Source organism: Protopterus annectens, chromosome 10.part0 (genome assembly GCF_019279795.1).
Source record: "Protopterus annectens isolate FY-2018-M chromosome 10.part0, PAN1.0, whole genome shotgun sequence".
In the NCBI taxonomy this organism is placed as follows: domain Eukaryota; kingdom Metazoa; phylum Chordata; order Ceratodontiformes; family Protopteridae; genus Protopterus; species Protopterus annectens.
In genome coordinates this window covers 641,626,237-641,647,645 of record NC_056744.1, presented here as the reverse complement: position 1 = coordinate 641,647,645, position 21,409 = coordinate 641,626,237, and the positions used below count along the sequence as shown (strand labels likewise).

Genomic DNA, 21,409 nt, shown 5'->3' with positions numbered 1-21,409 from the left:
TAAGAAAACTGCATGAAATTAACAGTATATGACCTGACTCAAGGAACTCTCACTACTGATATCAATAGCTATGCAACCTCCACCTAATTTATATAATTCATGAAGGATAATGTTTTATAACCCTTTAGAGAAAATAGAGGTGAAGCTTACTGTGTAATAATTGGTAGAAATGGATCAAGTACTTACCTTATCTACGGATGTAATAAAAGCTTTCTGACAATATTCCCATGCAAAACCATGCCTCAGAGAACATCTCATTAGATGCAATACCACATGCTTAACAAGGGTAAACATTTTAAGAACAGAAAAAAAGAGCTTGCATTTTGCCAGGCTGTATAGAAATTGCAAGATTTATTTAATTCACAGATGTATCCAACTACTGCATAGAAATTTTATGGGCAGAAAATCTATCATGTTGGAACTCATGACAGATATTCTCTAGATGACTTAAATATAGATACAAGATACTCAGTTGGTATAGCTACCATATGTCACTATAAATCATATCCTCATTTTAGATGTCCATCTTCATGGCCTGTTTAAAAGGTTGTAATATTTAATGAACACACCACGTATACTGAAGTGCATTTACAATGATGCCTCAGAGTGGATTTCTGCACCTTAAATAAGGTTTTCACTCTGGTTTCTGAATTGTTTTTGTTCACGTTATGCACATTTTCTTTTCATTATTTAATTGTAAACATTTTAATGAATGTATTAACACTATAAATACCTAAATAATAGAAACATGGTTTTTCGGAATACAATTATTCTTGACACTGATGATTTACTAATTTAATCACCAAGACTGAGACCATTATTCAAAAGGTTTTGGCTCAGTGCTGTGGTTCAGTTCAGGAACACTATTCTTCTAGTAAACAAGGGATTATCAGAGTTTCTTCATGACAAAAGATGTAACATACAACAGGTTGCTAAAGCAGAAAAGGGCAAAATACCAAAACTGCAAACTTTGTAGCAGCACAAACAATGAATTTACTATGATTGATTGCATCTCACTTAGTCATGATACAAATAATCATACCTAAAAAATTTATTGCATATAATTAACTAATTTCATAGAAGAGTATTTCTAGGAGAGTTCTTGTCTAACCTGTAAGATTGTACTCAACACAAATCTTCACTGTACAAATGATATGAGTAGACTTCTAAGTTTTTTCAACATTTAATTTCTGAAGTGCTGTTAGAGATACATACCTAAAACTAAAGCAGCAAGAATGTGTCTACAAGCTGACGTGATTTGGTAAGCATGCACATTGAAATGATCAGTGTGCTAATGCACAAATATCTTGTATAATGTAATAAATGCTATGCGTATTTAAAGGTAACAGCAGATAACACTGGTGATCTGTGTTCCTCGTGTCAAAAGCTGGATGAATTGCTTACCATTGTTAGAAGTAAATCTAGACTTAATGATGATGATTGCACATGTGCAATTGTCATGGCTTGGAGAACATTTGTTTTTGCTTTCTTAAGTGTAAATATTTTTACTGCTGTTTTTCTCAAGTGTTAATATCTTTAGTATGTAATAATTACTTGTTGTATGTTTCTCTTTTTTTATTAATCCTTTATTTACCATGTAACAATATTTCATACTTTCTATATCTGTTTGGAGCTTTTCTCCCCGGGCCTCTACTGAAAATGGAAATATATCCAGCTAGACTAGCCCGGTTAACAAATGTAAAATAAATAAATAAATAAATACAACAAATAAACTGTTGTTTCATATATTAATGACTGGACTAATGAACTAAATAATGTTAGACGAAGAACAAATATAACACGTTTAGGAAATGATGCATCTACTGTCTGCAAAGATCATTTAACCCCTATGAAACAAGATGATGCCCCTGACAACTTTGGAATCCTGGATGGAAGTATTCAGCAATCTGAGGATCCAGTTTGTTTAGAAGGAAACAAAAAAAAAGAAAGAAAGGAAGAAGTTCACAACAAATAACAAGGAAGAAAAAGAAACTTATTAATGACTGTAAAGGAAAGAGAACACATAGTAAAAAGGACACTGTTTTATGTAACACACAGGTTACGGGGGATGATAATAGTTTTCTATCAGAAAACCTTAAGTCTACAGAAAAAGGCAGCATTTTTCCTAAAGAGAAGGTGGGTAGAAAAAAATGGCAAGGGGCAGATGAAAAGGAAGAAATCAAAACTGAACGTGGAAGGATTGAAGAACATTACTGTAAGAAAAAAGAAGAGAAAGACAGATGTTGACTACATGGCTCAAGCTATGGATTTACAATACCAGCTGGATGAGAATTAAATATACAGTGAAAACAGTGAGATTAATAAGACTAATGGTAATGAAGATCTATCCTTCGTAACAATTGATAGAGCAGATAGTACTGTATTAGAAGCTGAAGATTCTTCAAAGCTGGCCAGCAAATATATTCTTGTAATTGGATATTCAATTATTAGAGGAACTGATACTTATATTTGCAGACAAGATAATGAACATTGAATAGTGTTATGCTTTCCAGGAGCAAAAATAGAAGATGTGAGACAAGCCTTGGAATGCCTTAATGTAAGGAAATACGGATCCATTTTTATTCATGTTGTTACAAATGATGTCATCCACAGGGATTCTCTGACTGTTAGCAGGGAACTGACAGCCCTCTTAAATAGTATAGCTTGTACTGGTGTTAGGAGATATTTTTCACAAATCACCTATAGAAAAAATAGTCAGGTCACCGTGAATGAAAAGATGTTTTGGGTAAATACCTATATGGAAAAAATGTCCTGTTTTAAAAAATGGAAATGTGTAGAGCATCTAAGTCTAGATTTGGGCACACGTGTTCAGACAGGATGGGGTGCATTTATCAAGATCAGGGAAGATAATTTTTGCAGCAGATATTTTACAATATTTGACAAACATTAGGCAGGATTTTTGCCAGGTTGAACATTTAACAGTTCACAGATAACAACATTTGATGCATCTCTGGTGGTTGTTAATGCTAGAAGCATTAATAATAATGTATTTTTTTATTAGAAAATTTGCTACATTCCATCAAGATTGATGTTGCTATTGTTTGTGAAGCATGGTTAAAGAACAATGACTGGAAACCAATTCTGTCAGGGTATAAATGTTTTTACTGTAACAGACATTCTAACAACAAATCAGGGGAGGTGTTTATGATAGGGATTAAAGATAGTTATGAGACCTGTGATTATTACATATTCAATGATAACACCAATACTACAGACTGTGTAACTGTGACAATAAAGAAAACCCTGGAGCATATAATAATTGTTGGAGTATACAGGCCACCAAAGTCAAGTGCAGATGACCTAGAGGAATTCATAGGTCTTGCATGAAACACAGGAGGGAAGAATAATATTAGCTGGGGACTTAAATTTACCAGAAACAGACTGGAATAATATTGATTCAACAATGTTGGTAAGGAAATTATTCACAACATATATTCAGGAGCAATTGCTTCAGATTGTAAAAAAACTATCAGGGGATGGAACACACTAGACATTGTTGGTGTTCCTAAAGAAATTACTGTTACTTCAAGTTAAGTTTTACCATCGTTGATGTACGGTGATCGGTGATCATGGGGTTATAAAGGTTAATTTGTTGCTAGATAATTCTGCCAAACTGCACAGAAGGTTAATTACAGTTTATATAGACCTAAAACAGTCACTATGTAAAACTAACTGGACTGAGATGTTCAGTGGAAAAACTGCAGATGGAATGTGAAAAGTTTTGAAAGGTAAATTGAGTGCAAAAAAATGTTTAACATCAGGATCTAGGCATACAACACTGATTAGGATGACAGACAAAATATATAAGAAACCAAAGAAAGGTTGAACTACAACTTTGAAAACTGAAATAAACAAGCTGGACAAACAGACTAAGTACAGTGTGAGACAAGATCAAGAACATTTTGAAGAACATTTATATAAAGCTATTGAGCATAATAGGAAACCTTTTTATAGATACATAAGCTATGGAAGGAGTAAAGACACACAAATTGATAAAATATGTGCAGATTCTAAAATGTATTCTCAGACACAACAGATTATAGATATATTTACAAAATTTTATGCAAAACAGTTTGGCTCCACAAAAGGGGTGATAAGTTGTCCTAGTGACATTCAGGTAACCCCAGATGCTGGAATCAAATTAGATTATATTGATAAAGAACTGTGCAAACTGGATCCAAACAAAGCACAGAGAGGAGACAGAATTAGTAACAATGAAATGAGAACACTTCAGCAAGAACTTACGGTACCATTATATTTATTATTCACTAGGTCATATAAATATGGGGAAATTTCTCAACACTGGAGACATGAGCTTATTAAACCTGTCTTTAAGGGAAAGGGGAGTAGGACAAACCCAGAGTCATGTAGACCTTTAAGTCTACTTTCATGTTGTGGAAAAATAATGGAGAAAGTAATATTGGATATGGTATTGTCAGAACTGGACAGGTTGGGACTTGAAACTATATATTTGCATGCATATGATGAAAATAGATCTATTACCACCTGTAGCATGATGTTCTATAAGAATATAATAAGAGCTATGAATAACAATTGTGGTGTGATGTAATTTATATAGATTTAACTTCAGCATTTGACAGGGTCATATACAAAACACTGATCAATAAATTTGTACAACTAGGTATTGGTGTACTCTTGATAAGATGGATAGCTGCATGGCTTACAAATAGGATAGTATCATATAGCAACTGAACAGGTGAAATCCTTGGTTACAGTCAGGGTGTCCTGCAGGGCAATGTCCTAGGCCCATAAATGTTTAGATTGTATCTTTCAGACCTAATTTTTTTTTTCATCTGAGGTGTTCTACAGTCAATATGCAGATGAACTGAAATTGGGTAAACTGACTACATGTGCTACAGATAAGGCATGTCTGCAAAATAAATTGACTAAATTGACCTTTTGTGCACAGGAGAATGCTATGCTGATAAATACATCAAAAACTAAGCATATGAGATTTGGGAGACATAAATTGAAAGGTGAATGTTTAATACAGCACACAGTGATTGAAACTGTAGACTCATTTAAGGACTTGGGTATATGGGTAGATTCAGCTATGAGTTTTTTTAATCATATCAACCAATTGGTTAATGATATTTATAGAATTATAGAATGTATAAAAAGATTTTATAAAGTCTAGGAAATCAAAAATGATGAACTCATTGTTTGTTAGTTACATTACACCCAAACTTGAGTATGGAATAGCAATAGGGAAACCCTATAAGAAAACAAGCATGAGTAAACTGGAAAGAGTACATTGGAAATATACCAAGAACATCCATGGATGTGAACATTTAAGTTATTATGAAAGACTAAAATATCTGAACTTGCATAGTGGCTCTTACAAATATCTAAGAGATTGTATTCAGGTATATAGGGAAATTGGAGACAACTACATCTGGGAATATTTGGGGTTATCAAAAAGTACTACAGAATCATAAGACAACTTATGTAGAAGGTTCTGTAGGAATGAGAAGTGTACAAATTGGTTTTCTGACAGAGAAGCTGATGCATGGAACAGACTACCAACTTACATTAAAGCAAGAACTAGTTTAAATATTTTTAAGAACAACCTCATCACTTATTATGGGAACAGGTGTTTTGGTATACTGGCAAGCTAGAAGGGCATTAATGGCCACGCTTGAAATATTTGCATGTATGTATATACAGGGTTGAAATTAAGGGATGTTCAGAAAATGTTATGAAAAATATGACATGTTCCATATTTACATTAATAATGCAAACATTTAGTGTGATGCAGCCATGTTTTCATCTTTGGAAAGCTCTTGACTAGAAGAACAGTTTTCCCACTGATAACTGTCTCTATCTTGCATGTTTACAGAGCTATATCCATTTGGCCATACTACTTGTAATTTCTGACAAATAAATTACAATTCATTTTTTGTAACTCTGTAATATGAATCATCATCAGAAGACTTTTGATACTAATACATGTAGCCCACTGTGTAAAACTAAATGTATTTTCTTTTACATATTTTTGTAACTCATGTTTATGAGATACAACAAATCATACCGGTTTAAACAGAGGATTTTAACCTGCAGTTTTCAGCAGGCAAGTGATTTCCTAAGGTTTCAGGAGACAAGTGAATGAATTAATCTGCTGCTGCTGAGATAATTTTACACCAAGACAGCACTGAAAGCCAATGCATGATGTACTATTTTTTTGCCTGAGTCAAGCTCACTTGCACTTTTGATATGGAGGCAGGTATACACTTTTTATGCGGAGGCAGGTCACTATACTTCTTATCTCTCTCTATATATGTAACTTTGAGATTACACATATACAAATAAAATGGAAAAGGTATAAAACAACAAAACTTACCATCACCCTCTTTTCTGACTTGTGTGACCAAAAAACAAAACCACGCCTTTGTGGCCACCCAGTCTTGATGTTATAATGTTGACAACAAACCCTTCTGATCTTCCAGATGAGACATTTTGTGTCATGATTACATGCTACACAATAAACAATAGTCCTCTCACAAATAAGACTGCTTCAGGATGTCAGAACAACAAGGTCCTGAATCCCTAGATTCTCTTAGTTAAAACTTTGGAGTATTTATTTCAATTAGGGTTAGATTTTCAGTGCATTCAAGAGGACAATATGCTTGAAATCAGAGGACAGGAATCATAACTGAACATGGAATTAATATTTCAGCTAGATTACACTGCATGCCAGCTGTTTCAGCATACATCAAACTAATAGTTTGTTTTGTTACAATACGGGGATTTTTTTTTTTGTAATTATTTAAATGGGGCAGCAGACTTTCACTTAATGAGAGGTGAGTGCAGTGGAAGCTGGTAGGACAGACATCCTTTGTATTCATGTCTTTTGTATTAATATGGTAATTAAATGTTGAAATTTTATATGAATATTATGGCTCTTTAAATGCTTAGCATATGTAATTGATTAATTGATGACTGTGTGTTATATAAAGTGAGGATGTTAAGTGCTGGTTTTATACACTGATGAAGTTTTTTTTACCTGAAAGCTTTGTTTGAATAAACAGCTTTTTCTGTTATTTCTCCATTGCTGAGTTCTTATCATATTTTCTGCTGAGGACAGACATCCTCCCACCAATTTGTAAAGACAATGCAAGGGGATGCAGTTATACCTTCTATTGTTATTTGTTCTCAATTATTCATTTGATCAAAATTTATTAGACTTCTTCAACTAATGTACTATTCAAAAACTTACAACACTACAACAATGATAAATAAACAATCTGAATGCATCACCTATACAGACATTCTAGTTACCACTGTCTCAAACCCAGGGACTGAGCAACTTGTACCACAGCTATGAGGTTGGGCAAACAATTCTGTGCAGTGAATGCTGCTCACACTTAAATTACAATGTGAGTTCCAGCAAGCAGCTGGAGATGGGATGGCTGCTCATGCATGAACTTCAATATGAGTTCTGGCAAGTAGCTGTGGGGAGGAAGCTTTGCTCACGCTCGAACCCCAATATGACTGCCAGATAGCAGTTGTGTGGAAGGAGTGCTGTTCATACTCTAAGTCCAATATGAGTTTGAGCAAGCAGCTGTGGGGAGAGAGTGACAGCGGGGTTTAAGGTTAGGGAGCTGGAAGGATTTTCTTAGGGAGTGGGAAGGGAATTTTAGTTAGGAAGCAGAAAGTGAGTTTTAGGATTGAGGAACAATCAGGGAATTTAGGTTTAGGAAGGGCAGGTTGGAGTTTTAAGTGTAGGGAGACTTTAAGGTTAGGGAGGAAAAGTGGAGGTTTAGGGTAAGGGACCACAAAATCAAGTCTGGAACTGAGTGGGAATTTTAGGTTTACAGTTTAGGTTCTGGTAGGGCAATGTAATTTATATGACGGAGTTTTAGCAGGGATATGCCAAAACAGGTGACTGGGCTAGTGGGAGTTAGAGCACTTGCTTTTTGGAATAAGTGGCAGTGAGCAAGTATCCAGTCTGCTGCTAGTATGTGAGTACTTCCACCCACTGCAACATATCAAATCACAGGCAGCATGGTAAGATAATAATACATATCAACTTTTTTAATTTATTTATTAACATTCAATTACTGGGAAAGTCTGACTGGGTAGGAGCCCATTTTCAGTGGCGGTCCAGAAGAAAACCTCCAAAGTGTTACAACAATAATTTCACAATTTTTATTATAGAGGAATTAAATTTAAGTTAGTATGAAACAAACAAGAACTGCAACATGAAGTGAGAGAAAAATTATGGTTATGGCATATTTAGAAAGAGAGTCGGGGACAGCAACTGACTGACATAAGGAAGTGCATAAAGAAGGGTGAATAAAGGAGGTGGAAGTTATGAATAGGTACTTGTTTATATTAAGGAATAAAGTTTATCCTGGGGTTGAGCAAAAACAGAGACATATTTCTGGCTAGGAAGTCTTTTGGAATGATTTTAAATGACTAGAGGGAGGGTCTTGACCTGATGGATACAAGTCAGGAGTTCCAGGCCTTAGCAACACAGTATGAGCACAAACCATGCCCAGCAAATTTGATAGGTTTGTTGCTAGAGAGGAGTTTTTAGTCAATAGATCGTAATGACTGAATGGGAACATAGTTCCTTAGAATGGCATATAGTGCTGGAAAAACTGATGGGTGCCGGATAATATTATAGGTGGTAAAAAGCTATGTATATGTTAGTTAATGAAGTACTTCTAACCAATTTAGGACTTTTAGTGATGTACAGTGGTGGATTCTGAAAGGGGCATTTCCTGCAAATATATCCACTTTATTTTAGGATTGTTCAAGTTTTGATTTTTGTGATACATGGAGAACATAAACCAGTGAAGGGATGCGGTAAGTAGTGACAAGTATAGTTTTAGTTGCATTGATGAGAAAGTTTTTGGCACTGTAAAGCATCCCTAGTTTTGGTGAGTCTTTATGCAATGTTGTTTATACAAATCAAAGTTAAGATTGTCATTCACTGTCATCCCTAATAATTTCTATGAGACATGACTTCAGTGCTTATATTATTAAGAGAGAGGATTTTAAATTTCATTTTTTTTTCATGAGAGAGGGATTTGGGGAAAATAGTTTCTTTTTTGGATTGAGCATAAGGTGTGAGTTATAAAATCATATTTCAGTATTCAAATTGTAACAAATTGTAGTTATTATAGATACTAAACCATAAAATGAATACAGATTTGTAAATATCAGATTGTAAGTATGAGTGACCAATGCAGTAAAACATGGAAATGGAGCAGAGTTAATCCAGAAAGTAAGAAGAACAGACTGCTTTGAACTCCTTCTATTTACGTTTTATAAATCACTTGCTCTGCCATTTTAAACATCATTTTCTGTTAGCTGAAAATAGATTGTTTTTGGAAGATTTTTGCAGTGAGTTTGGAAGGTATAATTCTTTTTCTGAATTATGTTTAAAACAATGCTTCCTCCTGCTCAGGTCTGTAGGAAGAAGTGACCATAAAGGGGAAGCAGTAAGAGAAACCATTATGTCTTAGAGATGTCTTCATTTTAAACATCTCAACTTCAAATAAGATTAATGTTCATGGTTTCAGAAATTATGACATTCAACAATGTTTAAAAAAAACTGTGTGTTTAAAGAGAGAAATGGATATTAAGCCGTTCTTGAATAGAAAATTGTACTTTAAAGCTATGCATGGGCGTCTGGAAATAGCATCCAGCCATGACAAATTTTGAAAAGACTGATGTTCTAACTCTCTTAACAACAAAAGTACTGCAAGCTGTTGAGTTGTTCTAAGAGCAAAAGTTATGATGACAACACACAAACAACTCATTAAAAGCAAAAATAGCTGTTCTTGCGGCATCAGTTAATATAAATACTCAGTGACTCAACAAAATAATGCTTGCTTTCTTAAACATTTGAATTTAATTTCACAGCTAAACTCTACCACTACAAATTGATACCATAATAAAGAAAACATAAATTAAGTAAATTTTACACAAGAAAAGTATAAAACATTTACTATGTTATCATACGTATCATTTTGTGCTCTGACTTAGGTCAGGAATATTTTTATGTATAATTAGTGCATCAAGACCTATCTTTCTAAATGGACTTTACATAACTGTTTGTAGATTCTAAGAACCTTTTTATGTCAAATAAACAGGCATCTTGCAAAAGTTTTGTTGCTGTCCTGACTTTTCTCTTTGCTCCATTTCACAATATTTGTAATGTTTTTTTTTTTTTTTAGAGAAGGAGTATTGATGCCAGTTCATTTGGATCGACCGTGTCTACATATTCTGAAAAAGGTAATTATTTAAAAAAGTAAAAAATATTTATATATATATATATATATATATATATATATATATATATATATATTTAAATATACAATACTAATAAGAATTAAAAAAAGTAAAAAATGAATTATATTTCTTTTTAAAATATCTGTTGTCCTCTTGCCTGGATGGCCATCTGCAGGTGGTTGGCGCCTCTCTTTCTGTCAGTCCCCCTCAACATTGACCAGCTTCCCCCTGGACTGGGGCAACCAGACTGGAGACACAGCTGGTGGAACATTTAACCATCTTCAGAAAGTGGGAGAGGAGACTGAAATGTCCTAAGCCTGTGTCATCCACTCATAATGACAGGGATTTTTTTATATTTCCTAGAGTTCCCAAGGGGGACGGTATGGAGTGATGTAATCACATGCCCTTGCACATTCCTGCACATGATTTAGTGATGCTTGCCCACCCCCTTTACATACATGTATCCGTGTAATACTAACGATGCTCTCCAGCCACTAACAGAGAGCAGCATTGTACCACTAACCTCTGAGGTAGGTGATACTGCTATCATCTGCTCAAGCTTCCACCCCAGCCTCCCTTTCAGCTTCCCAGGTTACTAGTGGAAAAATGAATGATATTTCTACTTGTATGATAATGATATTTCTATGTTTTATACAGGAAGTACATTTATGTAACTTAACTATGCATTTATGAATCTCGTAGAAGTGAAAAATTAATTATTGTTGAGTGCTACCAGGAGATGCATGTCTGTGTGTGCACCTGTGCAGAAACAAACACACACACACACACACACACACACACACACACACACACACACACACACACACACCTGCATGCATAGATATGCGCGCGCGCGCACACACACACACACACACACACACACACACACACACACACACACACACACACACACACACACACACACACACACATATATATATTTGTATTTATAGTTAAGCATATGGTGGTGCAGTGGTTAGCATTGTTGCCTCACAGCAAGAGGTTCTCCAGTTCAATTCTCGGCTGGGGTGCCTTTGTGAGGAGTCTGCATGTCGTTGCGTGGGTTTCCTCCGGGTGCTCCGGTTTCCACCTACATCCCAAAGACATGCTGTAGGTGGATTGGACACTCCAAATTGGCCCTAGGTGTGTGTGTGTGTGTGTGTGTGTGTGTGTGTGTGTGTGTGTGTGTGTGTGTGTGTGCTTTCAGTGGAAGGTTGGGCAACCAGCTGGAAAACTCGACATTGTAAAACTCCACTGCCAATCATGAGCAGACAGGTGATCTGCTGTGGTGACCCCTAACCTGGAAAAGCCAAAAAAAAAAGAAGTAGAAGTTAAGCATATATACAAATGTATGAGTATATGCGCATACACACACACACACACATATGCACTCATGAGCATGGACAAACATACAGTGATATACCTATACCCACCGATATCTATGTATAGCTATCTGTATATTATCTACATCTGTCTCTATATCTCTATATATAATTTGTATGCTTGTCTATATGTGGTGTGTGTGTTTGTGTGTGTGCACGTGAATATCAGTATATATATATATATATATATATATATATATATGTGTGTGTCAAGCATGTATGTTGCCACCAGATAATATTTCAAAAAGTCCTGGTTTCAGCCTGTATGTGAGTTCACAGCTCAACAGGGAATGGAAATTTGTCCTTCCCCACTGTGGTGCAGTCTCAGAACTGGTATATATAAGTAGCAGGTGGTGTAGGGGGTGCAGGGAGAAAGTTGATTATTTTACTCTGTTTTTTTCATGTGTGTGTGTGTGTGTGTGTGTGTGTGTGTGTGTGTGTGTGTGTGTGTGTGTGTGTGTGTGTGTGTGTGTGTGTGTGTGTGTCTAAGAATCCTTTGTGATCTATAGTTTGAGGTTTGAACTTCTAGTTGTTTTACCTTTTTTAGGTGATCCATATCTATATATATATATATATATATATATATATATGTATATGGTTCCCCTTTATAATCTCAAAATACTGAAAGCTCAAATTTCATATCTCAAAACTATAAAGTCGAACAGCCCACAATCCCGAAATACACAAACAAGAAAAATACAGTCCTGAACATATACAAACCATACACCGCACAACATGCACACCATTCAACCCACAACACACAAACTACACAATCCTACACTACATCTACACAGAGGGGAAAGCCCCCCTGCACTCCCCCATGTGGGGGCTGCACCCCCCACATCCCCCTTTACTTATATATACCAACTCCGAGATCGCACTAACAGTAAAGAAATGCATTACTCACACGCAGACATTCCACACTCCCTCACACACACACACACACACACACACACACACACACACACACACACACACACACACACACACACACACACACACACACACACACACACACACACACACACACACACACACACACTCACACACATCCAACACTCACACCCATACTTTCAAATCCCTACCCTAACCCACACGCACAACTTCCTTAAAACATCCCGGCCAAACACTTCCCGTCCCATTGCTGTACTGTATAAGCACAGATTTGAGATATTCGAATTTGCGCTTATGCAATTTCAACATTTTTCATTTTCACCTTTATGGTCCCGAGATACTGAAATTTGAGTTTATATATATATATATATAAGTGTGTGTGTGTGCGTCTGTGTGTAAAGTTATTACGCTAAAAATATTGGTTGTCTTCTTTGCGTTCTTCTGGAGTAGTGCCTGGTTCCAGTGTTTGTCTTTCTATTTAAGGAAATAAACCCAGACTGTTTAGTGGAAGACCTGAAAGCAAAAATCAAACTCTAATACTTTGGCCATATAATCTGAAGACAGGATTCAGAAAACAAGGCAATGATTCTTGGAAAGACTGATAGGAAAAGGTAGTTGGTGGAAAGGATTAAGGCTATGAGTTATTAATGAGCTACTTCCTGTGGCAGACAGTTTGATTACCCCAAATTTCATTTACTTACTGTGTGACTTTGAATAAACACTTAACCAAATGGTACTTTGGGACAAATGGGAATTTGGGCTATGCTCCTTAATGGTCTTCTAGACTGCATGTCTAGTAACTACCTATACACTGATAAGAAAGACATGTCAGAGGCTAAGATGGTTAGATGGAATAATGAGTAGTGAATATGACTTTTCTGGGACTTACACATGCTGTTGTTGTCAGATAGAACTAGTGTTTGAACGTCCTTGCAGTTATGAAGAATCAGAGTTGGCTAAATGACTAAACAACAATAAAAAATAAATTCTGATAATTTAAAGAGAACATTACAGTTACTTGCAACTACCAGTAACAAAATGAGGATTGCCATTAGTCTCAGCCATGGTTGTAAGAATTCTCTGTAATGTTGTACTGTAAGGGTTATCCTCTCAATGTATGTCAGTCTATGGGCTAATAAAGTAAATTGCTATGCCCAAAGTAAACACATGACAACCAATTGGCATAGACAGAACTGCTTAGTCTCATATGAAAGTTCTCAGCTGCTTGAACAAAATGCTGCTGACAGAATGTATGTATCTTGACTGGTTGCTGAGATATTGTAAATTGTCTACAAAATATTACAAACATAATAGTTTCTGTGTTTCTGTGTTTACTGTGACTTATAATATCCATTTTAAGACATGGAACCTAAAGAATACTACCACCATAAAAATAGTTTGTGCTGAATATTTTGCTATTTACACTTTTTTAGTAACCCCTAACAGAGCCAGATCATGTTCAAATGGGGCCCTAGGCAGGGTAATGTATCACCCTCCCCATATATAGCATCCCCCACAGTCATGCCAGTATCTCATTACTTGGATATTTCTCCCCAGTTACCATAAACACTGTTCAAACCTTTCATTTTGCATACGGTATTCTGCTTTAGATATTTGATTTAATTTAAAACTTTTTTTTCAAATTTTATAGCACAAACACTAATAGTCATTTGCTAAACAAAACAATACAGTCTCACAATGAAAACAGACTTAGCATTAACAGTAACATTCCCTGCCTTTGAAACTCAGATTCATTGCAATAGCATTGAAACCCACATTGAAAGAAAATGCATCTGGCCACTGGTAGATAAAGTTTACCTTTGGGCTGTTTTCAAATCATAGGCCCTTTGCACTCATCTTTAGGAATATACATACGTGCATGTGCTCTTTGAAGCACCGTCCTAATTGTATTAAATTACATTCCTTGTATTATACAACACCACTTGTTGGAGTGTGTTTTAAATTTGTAGTTTTGAGCACTTTTTCCAGTAAGCAATGAAACAAAACGCATGAACTAATAATGACAAAACTGGGCAATTTAGAACATTTAAACCATGAAAGGCCATTCAGACTTCTGTCATTACAATCCACCATTATCAGTCAATAAGGACAATCTCTGCAGAAGTAAAATTCATCTAAATAATTTTATATTAAAGAGATCTGTAGCTAATGAAGAGGTTGCTGCTAGCAAACAACTTTATATTTCAGTGTTTCATCTACAAATTCAGTGCTTGCCACCCTTGAAGAATAAATTACCTATGTTACATTAAAATGTGGTGGGAGGGTGGTCTAATGGTTAAGATGTTTGCCTTACAAACACAAGGTTCAGGGTTTGAGTCTCACAAGGGATAATTGGCTTTGCTTAAAATTGTTCGCAAGGGCAGTTAGCTTAGTACCTACCTATAAAGTGGCAAGCTGGTAATATTGCAATAAGGAATGGATGGCAAACTGACAAAAGGTTCATAGTTACCAGGCATCTCATCCAAAGGATGACATACTCAAGACTGCAGCACCCCCACCATCCCTTAACGTACAACACAGTTTCAGCAATCCATCTCTATACCTTGGGAGTAGAACCCACAGCCAAAAGCAAGTATGCTACCTGTTGTGCAACTAACAATGCTTTTAAATTCTATAGCACAATAGTGATGACCATTTGCTAAACAAAACATTTACACATTGTAAACAAATTTAGCAAGAGCAGAAGTAAATTTCTCTTTCCATGAATCTCACAATTACTTGGAAATGCACTGAGTCTTACAATTCCTTGAAAATGCACTTGAAACTCAATGCCTTACAAATGCACGTGAAACTCAATTACTTGAAAATGCTCTTGAAACTCAAACTCAATTCCTTGAAAATGCACTTGAAACTCAAATTCATTTCCTTGGCATTACACACACACACACACACACACACACACACACACACACACACACACACACACATGGATCCTCTTCAGAATGCCAAATTTCAAAACTTTGAAACCCATATTATCGTAGACCATATGTTTGAAGTTATAAAATACCAACATTCTGAATGGGAAATCGTATATAGCATGGACTGGGAGATTTCCCTTGTTCTCGCTGTAGTGCCATCTCGGAGTTGGCATATTTAAGTAGGGGGAGTGTGGGGGGTGGAGGGGAGCGAAGCCCCCCCTGCTATACACAGTTTAATTTGTGTTTTTTATTTTTATTTTTACGGGTCTAGTTCACATTTTCGAACATTCAAATGTTCGATCATATGGTCTTGGTCATATGAATTTCGAACATTTGAGCATTTGGTTATGTGAAGTAGACTTCCTACACACAAACACACACACACACACACACACACACACACACACACACACACACACACACACACACACACACACACACACCTTACCCCTGTCCATCTGTGCTGTGGAAATAATTAGTTCTAGGTAGCAAACATGTTGTCTACATTACACATCTGGAAGCACAAGAACATCTTCTTGTATTTACATTTCATGTGTAGAATGTGGAAAGGAAGAAGCAAACAACGGATCTATGCAATGATGACTTATAGATGCAACAGGTGTGCGTGAGCAGACACATAGGGCAATCTTAAAAAGAACACCCTAAAATGTATTTTTTGTTTATTTTCTTAATTAAAAAAGCAAATGTGACAGCACCCCAACCAGTGGGGCACCTCCCAGCCAGTGGGGGTCTCATCCCAGTCAGTTAGCCCTCGGTGACTGCATAAGTCACCTAATGCTGGATCCAGCTCTGACCCCTATGATTCCAAAGATATGTACATTTGTTAGAAATGTGAGGACATAATATGATCCTATCAAAAATCTTTGTCTCTGCACATTGGAAGTTACAGTATAAATTTCCAGAGCTCCTTTGGAGAGAATGAGCTAATAATGTGAGACAACATTCAGCAGTAGTCTAAAGGAAGAGTATGGACAAATATTTAATCACAACTGAAAACAACCATGATTCCCCACTTTCAGACCCAGTTACAGAAATACATATGGAAAGTCAACATATAGAGCAGAAACTATAGTTCAGAAGGAGTTACACAACACCACAAGTAGCTAACCAACATGTTTATTCCAAAATAAATAAAAAGTAAACTTTCAGATAGTGTCCAGTCCTTCTTCAGGCATATTTATTTTTGGTGAAGAATTATTGAGAAACATTAAAGTTAAGCTGCATCCATATACATCAGTATGCCAACCCCACAAGAGTATTTTTTATATCACAAGAGAGTTAGTGAAATATTAAAATAGAAAATGTATCTAACATAATATAAAAAGTCAGTGGACCAACACCTTAGGTATCACTAGTAGGCACTGGACATAAAGCTAGAAACCAAGAAGAGGTCAAAATGTGGGGTGATAGAGACTTCCAAGATAGCTGCATGATGATTAACAGCTTGATTTCAGCTGTCCCAGTGTGAAAAAAGAAACAGAGATAAGGACCAGAAACTCTGCAAGTTTTAGTAAATTCAGTTACTGGTTAGTAAGTACACTCCTGGATTTCAGAAAAGAAGAAACTTAGACAGCCCGAAGGAAAATAATTTAGAAAAGGTGAAGAGACTGTACTGACTGATAAGAATCATGCAGCTGTTCAGCAAGAAGCAGTTCAAGGTATAGCTTTGGTGCAAGACATGGCTTCCAGTAATTTAGAAGAAAAAAGTCAAATGTGCTCAGAGCTGATTAAAATAAATGAAACAGTGAAGGAGTATATCAGCTTTGATAAGAAGAATATGGAAAAAATGAAAGATGCTTTAAACAGCTATTCAGATGATCTGATAAAACTGCAGAAATCAGAGATTAAAAAGAAGAAAAGGCTGGCCGAATATGGCTGATCAAAAAGAACTGGTTAAAAAAATGTTAGAGTTAGAGAACAGAGCTCACAAGGAAAACAGCAACTGGACTGGTATTCCATAGCAAGATTTGTTAATTGAAAGGGGACATCATGTGTATGCTCCAAACCTGGCAATGAAAAATCAGCCAAGACTTGCATTAGTAAAGATGCAATCATGGCAGCAGAAATAATTGATACTGAATTGATACTGATACAAAAGGGCAAAATATTAAAAAAACTGGAGATATTAGAGTGTTTATGGAAAATGATTATTCACTGTACAGCAAGTAGAAGAGAAGCAAATTAATCTCAGCAATAAGACAATGTTGAGATGCAGGTGTGTGATTCAAGCTTATGTACCCAGATGTCATCAGAATATTTTTTCCTGGAGGATCAAAGTAATTTTTGATGGAGAACAGGCTAAGGACAAAATACAAAAGTTTGTCGAACAAAAAGTGAGCCATTAGACAGAAGGGGACTCTGATTCTTATTATTCTGATAATAAAGCTTATAGAGACATTGAAAGTGAAACATTTTCTAGTGTTCCAAAGAAAAATGCTTAAGAGACAGAAAAAAAAGCACAGGAGCTGACTAGAAAAATTTGGAGTACATTGGACTTGAGACAGATTTTGGGGTTAGGAGATGGAGATGAACAGGAAGAAAACTAGCAATATTGAAATTAGTGAATAAGTGTGAGACTATAAAGCATCAGTCACATTTGTGAAATATGACTTTACAAAAAAAGTGGAAAGATTGGAATTTTGTTGACTTTGTTAAACTCGTGGGGAACTAAAATAAATATGCCCTACTTAAAGACATAAAAGTTTGGAAAGGCACTGAAGAGAAGGTTGAAAAAAGTAACTGTAAGTAAAACATTTTTTGTTCTTAACAGTATTTGTATGGAACATTTCATAATACAAATTGTATGTTATAAAGGAAAGTATTTTTAGCTATTGTTATATGTGATAAAGATACTTGAGTAAACAAGTACCTTTTTCCTTCTTTTATATTTTTAAGAAATGTAGGAATTGCAATGTAAAAGGAGAAGCAAGGCTGGACAAAAGCATGTTTTAATTTAATATGCTGTAATATTGAGCTGTTGAGGTGGAGGATGGGATGCAAAGGTGCACAGATTAAGATATATGTAGAGTGGATTTGCTCTCTCTTACTTCTGTATAGGTGTATATCTGGATTAAGGCCTTCGGCTTAATCTACTTTTTTGTGTATGCAAGTAAATAACTGAATGTAATGAAATGTTTTCCTTTGGCAAATAAATGTTCAGTGTAAGTAGAGAGTTTGCAGAGCTGTAAATTTTGAACTTGTATTTCCATGGAGACAAGCTGACCACAGGGAGAAGTAATAAAGCTGAAACATATTTTAAGGCTGAATCTTAATGTTTTCTGAAAGCATATAAACTGTTTTTCACATTTGGGAGGGGAATGAAGATAATACAAGAACAGACAGAAATTAGTGTAAATAGTATCACATGCTGTAACATAACATTTTAGTGTGGATAACTTTAATGTTAATTTAAGTTATGTTTGTGTGTGCAGCTGTCAATTTGGGACAATTGTTCCTATATGGAGGGTTAAATTCATTATTTGGAGATGCACATAGTTATGTGTGTTTGCTTTAAGTTAATAGGCTATGGAGGTGTTCAGAGAGAGTGTTTTTTTGTTAAATGGTTTTAATTAAAATGGATTCTTGTAAAATGTGACATAGATTCACATGCAGATTACAAGAAACTACTTGTTTAACTCATTAAATCCAGGTGCATTTGCAGTTAACTGCTACTGATGCCTCTAGGTGTTAAATATTGCTTGCTCATATCAGCATCAGTAATTCTAAAACCATGCTATGGTCAAGGTTTTAAAAGATTTCATCCTTAAACTTACGAAATAGCAAATTCAACTGCATTAATAGTTGACCTCTGTCTAGTGCAGGTAAATAGATATTAACTGTTGTTTTTATGATATTTTTTATATAGTTATAATTTTCATATTTCTTATAGTTATAATTTTCACATTTTTCTAAATATCTCAACAACCAAGTAACACAGACAGAACTCCTTAGCCTCATATGAAAGCTCTTAGCTAGATGAATAAAATGCTGCTGACAGTATGTGTGTAACTTGACTGATTGCTGTGATATATATTATTGTAAGCTGTTTACAAAATATTACAAATGTAATAGTTACTGTGTTTACTGTGATTTATAAAATTTAATTTAAGACCTAGAACCTAAAGAATACTACCACTATAAAAATGGTTTGTGCTGAATAGTTTGCCATTTATATTGTTTAATAATCCTTATGGTTCCAGAGATATGAATATTTGTTTGAACTGTGAGGCCATAACTTGATTCTGTGAAAAGGCTTAGGCTCCGCCCATTGGAAGTTACCATTGCAAACTTCCTGAGCTTATCATGATATAAGAGATCAACCTGCCAAACATTACTGTATGCATGTAACACAAAATCTGGAAACATACATTTAAAAAGCTGTTGTACATAACAGATGGGACTAACTTATCATAAGGGCTATGCTCAACATATTATTTTGGAATGTGAATGGCCTCATAGGTATAGACAGAAAGTTAAGAGTATTGACTTATATTAAGAAAAGCAGAGTACAAATAGCAATGCTACAGGAGATACATTTGGAAAGAAATGAGCATATACATTTGATAAAGAAAAGATGCCAGGATTGGTATTCAGTAGAATATTAGGAGCAAAGGAAAAGGGGAGTGATACTAATTGTTAGAAAAGCTCCAATAGTGACAGCATAGGGGAAACATGATTGGTAGATCTGTGGTAGTAAGGGGCAACTGGCAAGGGAGGAGAATTATGCTGACGTATTTATATTCCACCTAAATCTGCTGTTATGGAGTTTAAGAAAATTTTGTGAGAAATAATCAGCTTTCAGCAGGAATATTACTTTTAGGTGAGGATTGGAACTTTTTGCAACAGTGAGGATGTATCTGGAAGACCTACAAGGGAAAATACATCAAAACAGAGTAGATTTCTAAAGAAATTTATGAAAATATTTGGTATGGAAGATGTGAATTCAGTAGTAGGAACTTGGAGAGAATTTACGTATTACGCCCCAAGGTACAATAACTGGGCTGGACTAGACCGAAATTATATTTCACCGGAACATGTGGATTTAATAGAAAGCTTTGACACACATCTAATAACTATTTCAGATCATGTACCAATCACAACTAAGATAAAAATGCAAGGTAATGAAGTAAAAATGAGATATTGGTGCTTCCCCACCTACCTGTTAAAAAGTCGTTGAATTATTAGAGAATGATTAGGGAAGACAGACATTTTTTCAGACGCCATAGCTAATGAGTGAGATAAAATGAAAGTACAGTTTTAAAAGAAAAAGAGATATGGTTAAGATGTAACAAGAATTAATCAGAGGGACTGATAAAGGTTAAAGTATTGCAGAATAAGGAGAATCTCACAGAACTTGCATAGGAGTAACTGCAGAGTGCTAAAGAGAAAATAAGGGAGTATGTGACTACTATGCATGAGTTTAGAAAGATTGTTGTTAAGCAACTGTTTTTTGATAATAATTCCAGAGCAAAAAAACTCTTAGCACAACAACTTAGGCAACAGAAAGTAGAAAAGGTTGTTGCCAAACTTAGGGATCCTATAACTAGAAAAATAACCAGAGATCCTATAGAGGTATTAGAGAGAGTTCAGACATTTTATGAAAATTTGTATAAAGTAGAGAATGTGTAAATCAAGAAAAGGTACACATAGCAATATTATGGAAGAGGTTAGAGGTAGATGAGGCTCAACAATTTACAGTTAAGATTGGAGGAGATGAGATAAAATGGTGATGTATAGTCAATCTGCAGGAAAGTCTCCAGGAATAAATGGTATGTTATGGACGTTTGGAACTAGGAGGGCAGAAAGTGCTAAAGATCTGGAAGGTTTTGTTTAATTATGTTTTAAAAAGAGAGGAAGCACCAACATCCTGGAAGAAAGCTGTGGTGCCTG

The 21,409-nt window shown here is 35.4% G+C and overlaps 1 protein-coding gene across 1 annotated transcript in view; it reads left to right on the top strand.

The window, feature by feature from the left end:
* Nucleotides 1–21,409, top strand: part of LDLRAD1 (low density lipoprotein receptor class A domain containing 1) — a 275,292-nt gene that overhangs the window by 81,862 nt on the left and 172,021 nt on the right. The window contains exon 2 of the mRNA XM_044085483.1: nucleotides 10,230–10,287. Coding sequence (XP_043941418.1) covers nucleotides 10,230–10,287 — 58 coding nt within the window. The remainder of the gene's footprint in view (nucleotides 1–10,229; nucleotides 10,288–21,409) is intronic.